Here is a 12,141-nt window from a genome sequence, read left to right as displayed (position 1 = left end):
AAAACTAATTTAATATTTGAAGTGTTAAGACTTTTACTTTTACTTTAGAAATTAAGAATTAAGAAACAATACATTTTTTGGTAACAGTTGAGGGGAGGGAGAGACGCATCCCTTATTGCAGTTGGCGCCATTTGCTGATGCGGCAAAGCTCGAGCACATCGTCGCCACCAGAAATTTCTTTGAGTTTTGATCCATTCATTCATCAATCTATCATCGTCTGTCTTCCCGTTCACTAACCTGAGCTCCGTGGCCGTCCGCCTCAGCTGCTGCGGTAGATCAATGAAATTCTCATTTTTCTGTATACAATAGCCCTAAACGATGGAAGACCAAAGGCTGTTGGAGAGAGAAAGGCACCAGATCGAGCAGATTCTTCAGCTTGATAATGAGGAGTTGCAAGTTGAAGAAGTTGATTACCTCCACGACTCCGATGATGATGATAATGATGATCGCGATGCTATGTAACGTTTACATCCTCCGATTTGATTTCTCGCTCTTACTCATAGGGTTTTTCCGCATTACTTTGATTTGAAAAAGTAGCCGTTAGTTATTTAACCTTTGAATTTCAGTTTGAAGAATGCTTTAGATTGTTTTTAGGATTTAAGTTTCTAGTGTTCAAATGCTAGCGTCGGTTCACTGCATGGCCTACCTTGATGATACTGCATTATAACCAAGTCAAAGGAAAATGTCTCTCGGTCGGTAATTGGTTGTTTTACATGATATGGGTACTTTTGAAGAAGTTGAAACCGATGTAGAGATTTGAGAATAGTTCGTTCTTGTAATTATATGTTTTGTTTCATACTCTCTGTGAAGGCATCAGGAAACTTACAATAGGCAAGTGGGAATCGATTCGATTATTTTCTTTCATTAAGTTAAGAAGGGTTGTCTATTTAAGGCCTTCTATAGACGGGCTGGCATAACTGTTAGATTCCATGCCTCTATTAGTTTTTCTTCAACTGAAACTACAAGGTTCTTCTAATCTTTTGCGAGATTTAGTAATCCGCTCAGCAAAAGGTGATTTTATTAATGAATTGAAATAAGTAAATAAAATAAAATAATCTGTTCAATATAATTTCTTTAATGTCATAAATTCACACGTTCCTTCTTACGTCTTCCTTTGCCATTTTCTGCTGTTGTTCTTCTTATTATTATTTTGTGAGTGGGTCTGACATCATCCTGTTTTTTTTTCCGGCTTCATCAAAGTAGTAATGGTCATGGTGGTACTGAGGCCTTTGCTGAATTTACTTTCAACTCCTCTTTGGCATCTTTGCATACGTATCTTGGTGGTATGATTTTTTATTTGCTGATTACTATTTCGAGTATTCATGTTAATTCCATTTGGGGTACAGTTCTACTAAGACCTCCTGTGGTTACATGTAACAGAGGTTGAAGATGCTCATCAAAGAATGGCTTTCTTGGATGGGGGTGCCATACTGAACCTCCCTGTATTTTATCTTGAAGGTATTTGTCTGTATATGCATCTTCATTCTACTTCAAGCATTGATTGCATGGGTTTAAGTACCCTAAGTTGATTAGGATGGTTACAATCTTTCCCTCTTTAATCTTTTAAACCTACAAATCAGACCTTCAAATATCACTGTAATCAGGAGAATCAAAACCTGGAAATTATACAACTTTGAAGTTGTCGTTTTTTTCAATGTTCTTGTAAAAGAAGAATTGTTTTCTTCCATGGATTTGCAAAATGCAACAATTTCATGAGTATGATGGAAAAATTGCACGATGACTTGGAACAAGGTATTCTTATCCTTGGAGGGAGCTGATTAAATAGATTAACGCTGTAACCATACATGTTCAAATTTTATAGTTCATGACTAGTTATCATCTGAAGCAGCAAGCACTTCACCCACTTTCTCTTGCTTGACGCGTCTAGATGACTTGCAGGCCCTGCATGCATATCTCAAGAGTTTAGATATAACTGTTCACAGATTGAAGAATAGTTTAATTCAGTTCCTACTTTGAGCAGACGAGTTCAATTTTTCATGATTGGACTGATCAACTGGCTTCTATAACCTTCCTCCGGTTACTTTTTCCTATCTGGTCTTAGTATGTCATTTGGAATTCACATATGTCGCAGGTGTTGTGTTGTTCCCAGAAGCTACTCTACCTCTCAGGGTGATACAATCAAATTTTATTGCAGCCATTGAGAGAGTGTTGACTCACTTTGACACCCCTAATACTATAGGTGTGGTATGTGCTCGAATTTAGGCATTGGCATATAATTTTCATAGATTCCTTGATATCCTTTATTGGTAGCTCTACCAAGATAAACGTTTATTTCAGGTTCACATCTCCTTGGATTCTGATAGTGAAAGACTACGTTTTGCCAATATTGGGACAACTGCAGAGGTATTATTGCTCCATTTTTATCTGCATGGTCTTTTCCTTTTCTGGAGTTATACCAAAAGCATTTCATATCTGTAGTTTGGCCTCAAGCCAAAATTTGAGGTTCTTTGGCTTCTATCTTATCCTTAATGTAAAGGCTGCCATACCTCTAATGATATGCATCCATGTACCTACCATTCCTTCCTCTCTATTACAGATTCGGCAGTTTAGAAGGTTGGAGGATGGTTCACTTAATGTTCTTGCTAGAGGGAAGCAACGGTTTCGTCTTAGACGTCGTTGGATTGATGTTGAAGGAGTGGTCAGAGCAAATTGTTGTTCTTGAATCATTTGTTTTATTTTCTTCTTCCTGTTTTTTTAATTAAGATTTCAATCTTTTTAGCCATGTGGAGAAGTTCAAATTATCCAGGAAGATTTGCCATTAAGGGCTCCACGGGATGCTTTTGGAGAATTGGCACCTAGGAGTACTGTTCAGCGGCACAGTCTCTCATGTGCATTGGCTTCATATACTTCTTGCTCTAGATCATTTACGTCCAAGGATGAGGAGGATGATTCTGCCTCTAATTCAGAGGAAAGCTTTGAACGTGAGCTTTCATTGAGAGAGAGGAAAATCCACCAAGCAGCAATTGATTCCGGTGAATCTTGTAGCGATGAGGAGATGTCTGGGTCAGAGGCAGAACACCAACATTCGATGTCACGTCTAAATGACTCTGATTCTTTAGGGTCAACGCATTCCGATTGCGAGAAGGAAAATGAGAAACCTGCCTCTGACATTGGAAAGAGTTCCACATCAGCTAGGGAATCTAGCGAGATCAAAGAACTCAAAAGATGCCAAAGAAACTCGAGTTTTAATCCAATGCACAGGGTTTCGAAAGCATTTTGGCCATATTGGGTTTACTCGATGTATGATTCATATTGTCTTGCTCAAAAAGCTGCAGGTGATCTGAGTTTCTCCCCTTCACTCATCAACCTTTAACTTTTATTTTGCTCAATGAAATTCGGTTTCTTACCCTTAAACTTCGTCATTCTTTTGTTTTTCTTTTTCTTGGTTTCCACATTCTGTGATCATTTTGGCATCAAAGTGTTAATTTGTTTTTTAATTCCTAGTCATCACTATTTGCAGCTATGTGGAAGCAGATAGTGGGGGCACCGAATATGGATGGTTTTGTGAAGAATCCAGACATCTTATCCTTCTATATTGCTAGTAAGATTCCAGTTTCTGAATCTACTAGACAGGAGCTCTTGGAGATTGATGGCATTTCATATAGATTGCGTCGGGAAATTGAGTTACTCAAGTCTATTGATATCATCCAATGTAAAAACTGCAAGGTATGTATGCTAGCACTATGTGTAATCATTCTAAGGCATACATAGCTGGTCATTGTTTTTATATGTAATTTCGTCCTATGCAGACTGTTATAGCCAAGCACAGTGATATGTTGGTGATGCCTAATGAAGGTCCGTTCGGTGCTTATGTGAACCCCCATGGTTATGTGCATGAAATAATGACTCTTTACAGAGCAAATGGCTTAGCACTCAGAGGACGAGCTGAGACAGAATACAGTTGGTTCCCTGGGTATGATATTCATCGAACCTCTCTCTTTGAACCCATGTGTGGCCTTTTCTTCTCTTTCTTATATAGAAGTTGACCGCAGCTTGGTTACCAAAAAGTTAAGTTGTTGATATAATTCCAAGGAAAGGGCATAAAATGAAACTAGCTACTTTAAGCAAAGAATAATAAGTAATAAATGAAAGATAAAATAAACTAGAATGTGATCTAAATAAATATAAAATATAAATAAAGAAAAAGTAAATCTACAAATAGTTAATTCTGTTTATAACACTACATTTAACTTGAGCAAGAAGTTGAGTCGAGCATTAGTTCCCACTTGAATATTTATGGGAAGAGGAAAATGGTTTCTAGGTTAATGTGGACAGTCATCATCTGTCAACTTATAATAATGGTGTTACATTTTTTAGACGTTTCCTTTTCAAAAAATGGTGTTAGAAGGTTGTTTTGGCACTTCCCAAGAATTCGGCTGGGAGCTGGAATCTTAGACATCAAAGGTTATTGTTTAATAATTTATAAATAGGCCTATGGATGGAGCATGATATCACAGACCTAGACGTAGGATCAAGACAACTTTTCTTGTGGAAATCCATACATGTTGAGAACAAGACACTGATGCAAATATTGACTGTATGAGAGAACAAGTTTTTTGATATTTATGTATGTTCAGTTTTTTTAAAGTTAATACAAGTGAGCCAGTGGGGTTTAGATATTTGAATCACCGACCTCGAGTGAAAGAATACATATCAACTACTGTTGAACTACTCTCACCGTCTTATATCAATAGTTTGAGATGGAACGAACCCATGGAACATGGAAATGACTGTTTTATGTTTTCTTCTTAACTCTTGCAATTGGAAAGGCTGAAACTCTTGAACTTTTGTTCTTTTTAGATACGCGTGGACAATCTCAATCTGTGCAACTTGTGAAACTCAATTAGGATGGCTTTTTACTGCCACAAATAGGAATCTGAAACCCAGATCGTTTTGGGGAATACGATGTTCCCAGCTAGCCGATGCCACACGTTGACACTCGACTTTGGTTAGCTTTTTCTAGACTTCTTTCTAGTCTGTAGAGAAAGTTCATGTTTGTATCTGAGAAAACGTACGTAAAAGTGATTCTGTTCCAACTGCTCTGCCCCAAATATAGATATAGACTATATATATTCATATGCGACATGTAATAAACAGTTTATTGTAACTATATTCTATTCAAGGTAGCGGGAGGAATTGCTGGCTCGAACATATTTCAGTAATCTAATTAAAATGTGTCAAATTTTGTCGGTGCTATTGCCTGTTTTGTCTTTCTTATTTCTTGATGTTTTCAACAATGACATCATACAAGTGCAATTATTATTATTATTGTATCTATCATTATTTGGTTAAATGGCATGTTGGCCCTAAATTTGCAACTTGTATTGAATTTCAAACTTTCACAATTACAAAATTGAACAAAATTGAAAATTGAGGTTTCATTATCGTGTATACCAAACGAGTGAATTTTATTGAATAAAAATAGTAACTTATATTAATTTTAATTAATTAAAAGAAAAACCTAATCTTAATTTTAATGTAGACTAATTCTAATCATAAAAAAACTACATCAATTAAACATAAAATCCAGATTAAAATTCAGAATTCTACCTAACAAGACATTACAAATTTTACTATCATGGATAAGAAAATTTTCCATTAGCAATGAGGTACAAAGGAAGCCGTTAATGACATCTAGGCCAATATCTTTATTTTAAAAAACTAGTCACTTTCTTTTGAAAGTTTGAATATTATCCTTAACCTTTGATACACGTTTTAAACAAATATATATACATAAATATTTTCATTCCAATTACAAATTTTAGTCAACACTAATGAATTTTTTACTATCATGGGTAATCTTGTAACTTTGGAAAGAGTGAATATTTGTTAAACTAATTGCAAAATTTAGCCACGGTATATTTATGTATATATATTTTGACCTTTCTTCAAGTAGAATTTTAATAATTTTGAACTTCTTTGCATTGTAGGAAGGGGAAATTTTCCACATGTCTTTTGACAATGTGGAAGTGAGTAATAAGGACAAGAGTGTGGATTTTCAAATGGTCACATCAGATCAAGCAGTCAATAGCTGCTTTATTCTTTATTACTTTTTTTCACAAATAATTTCATTTAGTTGAAAATGCCTAATACATTTTACTCAATCTAATAACAAATGAATGTTACATAAGAGATAAACAACTTCAGAAACACAACAATAAGATAAAGAGAAAAGTAACAAAGCTTTTTTTCTTTTTTTTTTGAAGGCATGTCCTATGCTAATGCCAGGACTAAAAACAACAAATTACACAAAACAAAAAAATGATGGAAAATTTTGGTGGACTGAAACTACAATATTCGCTTAAAGGTAGCTACGGTAGCGGGGGCTGTACATGCAGCTCTCGGCAAATTTTACGAGATCCTTTGGTCGAGGAAGACGAGAAGCCAGACCTGCAATGTAATGCCATGTTGTTCGTTAATCTTTTCTGTCATTGGTTTGTTTATGAATGAATTAAATCAAAATGTGAAGAAAATGGGAGAGAAGCTAACCAAGTTCATAAGCCTTAGCAGCAACTTTGGCAGCAATGTTAGCAGATATCTTTCTGATGTTGGTAAAAGGAGGGTAAATCAAACCCTTATCATAGTTTTCCTGACTCACTTGGGCAGCCAGAGCCTCCGCTGTGATGAGGGGAAAAAAACCGTTAAATTGAGCTCCAACTCGGAGACTAGCTCAACAAGCATTGGGAGGAGGAAGAGAGAATAAAGATTGGCACAATACAAGAATTATTAGTTTGGTTAATTAACCAAAATTTCACTTACAAGCTGCCAAGAGCATGTCATCATGCACACGAATTGTACCCGACATGATCAGACCCAAGCCAAATCCAGGGAATATGTAAGCATTGTTTGCCTAAATGACATTACCAAGAGAAAAGGCAAGCTTAGAAGATCAAACCGTGCTGTTGAAATTGAATGGTTACTAATAGAATGGTTTTTGAAGCATGAAAGCTACCTGGCCAGGCACAAAAACTTTTCCATCATATTCAACAGGGTCAAATGGACTTCCGCTGGCAAAGATTGCTCGGCCCTGCACGTTTTCGGGTGAATTTTTGTTATGATGTGGTCAGCACAAACAACAAAAAAAATGATGCCTGCCGTTTTGAAAGACTTGGATTGTACCTGGCTCCATGTATAAGCTTCTTCAGCTGTACACTCAGATTGCGACGTAGGGTTCGAGAGAGCAAGGATAAGTGGTTTCTGCATAGCAATCAATACTCAAGTTAATCTTAAATAGTTCCTTGTCTTAGAACTGAGGAAAGACAAAGTTAGAAGGAACAAGGAAGAACCTCATTGAAGGATGCCATGGCCTCCACAACTTCCTTTGTAAATGTCTTCCCAACACCAGATGTTCCTATCAACACTGTTGGTTTGATTGCCTAATAATTCAAAGTTTTAAGATTGAGTTAGAAAATGGTCTCATATACTTTGAAGAATGACTACATAACGCAAGACTGATCAATGTAGATTACTAACCTGGACAGCACCGTAAAGATCCTTGATAGATTCATGGTCATGAGCCCAAGGCTTCTTAAAATGTTGAAGGGATTCGAAGCGGGATTGAACGATCAGCCCCTGTAACAAATGGTAATAATTCCATTTAGAACAGGAAAGAGCATTTGAGTGTAAAGGCACAATATTAAAATGAGTCAGTCCAAACAACCTTCGAGTCCACGAGCCAAATCTTCTTGCGAGTCTCTTCAATTGGAGCTCCAGTCTGCCAAAAACAAGTAAAATTCATTAGCCATAAATGCATTTGATTGATTCAGAATAAATAAGAGAAGTAAAAGAAGGTTAATACCTGTTTTGAGATCTCCAAAGCAATAAGCTCAGCTATACCAGTTCCAGCCTAGAACACTCAAATGACAGAAAATAAGAACCATACCAAAGAAAAAAATATAATGTAGTGAATGAAAAAGGTTACGGGACAAGACATTAAACTTAAGCAGATGATTCATCAAGGAAATACATGCCAAAGTTGGCGAAAACAATTCAAAACACTTCAAATATAACTCATTTTAAAACTCACCTCTCCAGCTCCAAGGAATAAGAAAGTGTGGTCAGCTAATGTCCCTCCAACAAGTTTAAGAGCTGCAAGTAGTCCTGCTACGACGACAGATGCTGTACCCTAAATATCGGAATGATTGAAACCATGTTAGAGATACTCTTGAAACATATAAAAGTTAGGAGTGAACTGAAACACATGTATGTTTCGTACTTGAATGTCGTCGTTGAACACAAGGTGTGACGAGCTATATCTTGAAAGCAACTCGAATGCATTGTGGTTTGCAAAATCTTCAAACTGTTTAATAAGTAAGAAATGGTTAGTGACACATTGAATCACTTGTACAGAACTCCAAGCAAAATTCTGTCCTACTGTAAGTTGAAAATTGTCAAATAACCTGTATAAGGACTTTCTCTCCATAGTTCTTCTTTACTGCATACATGAACTCATCTAAAAGTTCCATGTATTCCTGAATGAAGGAAAAAACAAAAATTGATTAAAACATTCATGCATGAATGGATTAAAATCATGAAGTCAAAGGTAAAAAGAGAGCAAAAGATTGTTTCACCTGTCCTCTGGCCCGTTTCTGCCGAAGGCCAATGTAAAACTCATCATTTAGAAGCTGCTCATTGTTTGTACCAACATCAATGGTTATAGGCAAGCACTGCACACAATACACAACTATAAACTTTAGTCCTTGCCTGATTATTCCAGGTATCAACACTTTGCTGTATTCAGATTACTGATGATAAACAAAGGGAGGAAGAGATTAACTAAAGTATATAAACTAAAGCATTGCTTACAGCTGAGGGTCGAATTCCTCCAAGTGCTGTATATAAAGAAAGTTTCCCCACAGGAATCCCCATGCCCTGAAGGATATCAGTTTAACAAAATGAGAATAAGCATATAAAAACTGAAGGATAGAAGAAAAAATGAAGGTTCATCAGCTGAATGGAAGCAGTAAGTTTTATTACCTGGCATCCAAGATCTCCAAGGCCTAGAATCCGCTCACCGTCGGTAACAACAATAACTTGAATGTTCCTTTCTGGCCAGTTCTTCAAAACTTCAAGAATTTTGCCCCTGGAAAGGTAAATTGTCGATTATCAGTTAAGAACTAATGCAACTAATCATACATTATAAATGCTAGTTTAATGACATACTTCTCTTTCAAACTGATGAAAAGGCCTTGAGGTCGTCTATAAATGCTCCCATACTTCTGGCAAGCTTCGCCTACGGTAGGAGTGTACACAACTGGAAGCAGTTCTTCAACATTATCAATGAGAAGCTTGTAGAACAGCCTTTCATTTCTCTCCTGCAAGATCAAATGATAGTAGACATGAAGGAAATTTTTGGTATGGCTGAGTAGAACAAAGCTAAATACAAACATCAATTGAGATAAGGAAGCAAAGTACACTCTTTAATTAGGTTGTCTAACAGGCTTTGATTGAAATTAACATCTTGCATATCATAGGTGATAAGAATTAGAGTCTTGTTTGTGTGCAGTTTAATGATATGACTAAAAAGAATTTTAGATCGCCATACAGTTCCAAGTCCCAACTTCTATAAAAAATCATAAAGAAATTATACTCTAATATAATTTTGAAACATTTATACAAGGTAAAGGTAATCTTACGGCTTTTGAAAGAATATGAATATTTTTAAACAAAAATCACAGTTTAGAGATACGTTTTAATAATATTTAAAAATTCAATTCCAAAGACAAACCCCACATAGCTCCTTATATCAACGATACTCATATTTTTCCTCTAATGATCTTTAACTCATTAGCTGCAGAGAGAAGAATCAAATAGGAAAATTAACAATAAACAAGTGAAAAAAATATCGAACCTGAAGATCCATCATCGCAATATATCTGTGTAATGGAACTTCATAGTTGCGAAGATTATGCATCATCCTCCTTTCCTGCTTCCCACAAAAAAAGGCGTTAACAACCATCCAAATCCATAAAAAAGAAAAAATGTTAAACAATCAACAAAGCCAAACAGAAAATGTAAAGTAAGAGGCAATCGACAAACAGATTAGCATAGTTCGCTATCGATGTGTTAAGTTTGTTATTAGAAAGAAATTATCATATAACATAATCAAGACACCTATAGCGTGAGAGGGCTTACATAGTGCAATCCCAAACACGAGATAGCATATTCAAGATATTCCAACAAAATGTAAATAATGAGAAAATGGTAGAACCAGAGAAATCTAAACTTTACCTGAAGCTCTTGATCAAGAAGTGCTGGTGGCAACAAGCCACGCAAGTAATGAGCATCTCTTTCTTTTTCACTAAAGGCAAGGCCTTTGTTGTAGATCGGATCACGCAATAAAGAATAACCACTAAAACAACAAAAGACAGACAAAAATGAGAAATTTTTCAAGTTAGAACAAATGCAAAAACAACCACACAAAAAAAAAAAAAAAAAAAAAAAAAAAAAAAAAGAAAGAAAGAAAGAAAAAGAAGATAGAACGTATTTTTAGTAGCAAAGATCTTCCTTAAAACCCTTTACCTAGCAACAGAGACTGTCCAAGGAGTAATGAGCTGATCTTCAGTAGCATTGTGTTCTCCATAGGCTTCTTCAAACTTATTGTCAATTTCTTCCATCTCCATATGAACACTACCATTGCTCATTGTCTTCTTCATTGAACTCTCCATTGATCCCAAAGCTTCAATCTCAAATCTCCTTCCTATAAACACCAAATTTCTCTGCAAATGGCAGAAAGTTAAAGGGAAAAAAAGGCAACACAGAGAGAATAGAAATACAGAAGGAATTTGGTGGAAATGAAAGTAGCAAGATTCAGGTTTTATAGTGAATGAAAAAATGAAAAAATGAAAAATTCTTTGCTTATTCTTTGATTGAGTTGTTTTGTCAACGAATTATGGCGACAATGTGAAGAGCATAAACGACCCACGTGGACTAATTGATTTCAAGAATTCAACAAACCCCATTAAAAAAAATATAAAATAAAAAAATGTGAACTTTTTTTTTTTAATTTGGTATTATTACCAGATATTGATGTCGGAGGAAGGAGGAGGGCATAATTGTGAGAATGGAAATAGAAATTCGGATTAAAAGAAAAGAAAAAAAAGAAACTGAAAGGTTTCCGCGTTTTCTTGAGTGAGAGACGGCCGGAGGGTGGTGACTGGTTGAAGAAGAGGAGAGACTAAAGTTTCAAACTTTGAGGATTGAATTCATTCTCCTTTCACTCCTTCCTTTCCCATCTAATTTCCTTTTTGCCCCCAACGCCATTGTTTTTCTTTTTTTTCGTTTTCTTATTTTTACTAATGTGTTTCCATTATTTTAAATTACAAAACCTTAAAAAATATTTACAAATATAACAAAATATCATATTTTATAAATACTTTTATTCATTTTAATCTACTTTTCAAATTTTGAAAATTAAAATGTGTTTACTAAGAAATAACCATTAATTTTGAAATTATTTGAAAAAATATTATTCTTTCGATGCACGATGATAGTTGACATGTACATATTAGAAGGTATATGTAACTTTTTTATTTCTTTTTTTTGCAAAAAATAAGGTTATCGTTGTCACTTTTTTGTACTTGAATGATAAGATAGAAATTATTTACATATTATGTTTTTTATACATTAACTATCACGTTCATCTACGTGAATGATCAATGTCAAATATGTTTTTAAATTTTCACATATTAGTAGTAATCCCCATTTTTCATCTTGTTTTAACAATCTAAACTCTAAAAAAAGTATTTTCCAACAAAACTTTAGAAGTGTAGAGTTGTTTTTTGTATAATTTTAAACTAAAATTTAGTTTTGTTTTCAACCATAGAATAATAAATCTGCTCAACCTCAAATATTCAAAAGAATGGGTCCCTTTATGCTCCCAAACAAAAAATAATTCTTTTTTATGATCAAATTCATATTTGAACGTATATATATCAACTTTGCCTTTTTTCTAGAAAGAATAATTGAGTTAAACTAAGTTAACTTCTTGAATCAAAAAAATGGCTAAGCATATTCGTTACGTGTGTGACGATTAATTTTGACGTTATTAATTAAGTTTATATGTCAAATACATTTTGTTACGTTTTAAATTTCCATACATTTGTTCTTATACCAAAAAAC

General features: G+C 34.9%; 2 protein-coding genes across 3 annotated transcripts; one reads left to right on the top strand and one right to left on the bottom strand.

Annotated features, from left to right (window-relative positions):
* The first annotated feature begins 54 nt into the window (after positions 1 to 54).
* On the top strand, positions 55 to 5,217 carry LOC103488169 (uncharacterized). Of its 2 annotated transcripts, none has more exons than XM_008446777.3 (10): positions 55 to 458; positions 1,204 to 1,283; positions 1,381 to 1,458; positions 2,093 to 2,205; positions 2,299 to 2,364; positions 2,558 to 2,659; positions 2,741 to 3,296; positions 3,482 to 3,687; positions 3,771 to 3,934; positions 4,822 to 5,217. In XM_008446777.3, the coding sequence occupies exons 1-10, from the start codon at positions 319 to 321 to the stop codon at positions 4,955 to 4,957; spliced, it is 1,641 nt and encodes a 546-aa protein (XP_008444999.2). In that variant the 5' UTR covers positions 55 to 318; the 3' UTR covers positions 4,958 to 5,217. The 2 variants fall into 2 exon arrangements, with proteins under 2 accessions (XP_008444999.2, XP_050938219.1); XM_051082262.1 differs by having other exon boundaries at positions 1,201 to 1,283.
* An 815-nt stretch (positions 5,218 to 6,032) lies between these two features.
* On the bottom strand, positions 6,033 to 11,199 carry LOC103488170 (NADP-dependent malic enzyme). Its single transcript, XM_008446778.3, has 20 exons — positions 11,041 to 11,199; positions 10,543 to 10,739; positions 10,252 to 10,372; positions 9,872 to 9,946; positions 9,184 to 9,335; positions 8,998 to 9,103; positions 8,827 to 8,892; positions 8,592 to 8,687; positions 8,421 to 8,492; positions 8,237 to 8,320; positions 8,048 to 8,146; positions 7,820 to 7,867; positions 7,682 to 7,735; positions 7,495 to 7,593; positions 7,308 to 7,397; positions 7,141 to 7,218; positions 6,974 to 7,048; positions 6,781 to 6,871; positions 6,511 to 6,639; positions 6,033 to 6,411 (listed from the first exon to the last, which is right to left on the bottom strand). The coding sequence occupies exons 1-20, from the start codon at positions 11,071 to 11,073 to the stop codon at positions 6,323 to 6,325; spliced, it is 1,854 nt and encodes a 617-aa protein (XP_008445000.3). The 5' UTR covers positions 11,074 to 11,199; the 3' UTR covers positions 6,033 to 6,322.
* Positions 11,200 to 12,141: the final 942 nt, after the last annotated feature.

The sequence above is a fragment of the Cucumis melo genome, chromosome 3, assembly GCF_025177605.1.
Source record: "Cucumis melo cultivar AY chromosome 3, USDA_Cmelo_AY_1.0, whole genome shotgun sequence".
In the NCBI taxonomy this organism is placed as follows: Eukaryota; Viridiplantae; Streptophyta; class Magnoliopsida; order Cucurbitales; family Cucurbitaceae; genus Cucumis; species Cucumis melo.
Note: the sequence above shows the minus strand (reverse complement) of the source record. Positions and strands in the feature narration are given on the sequence as shown.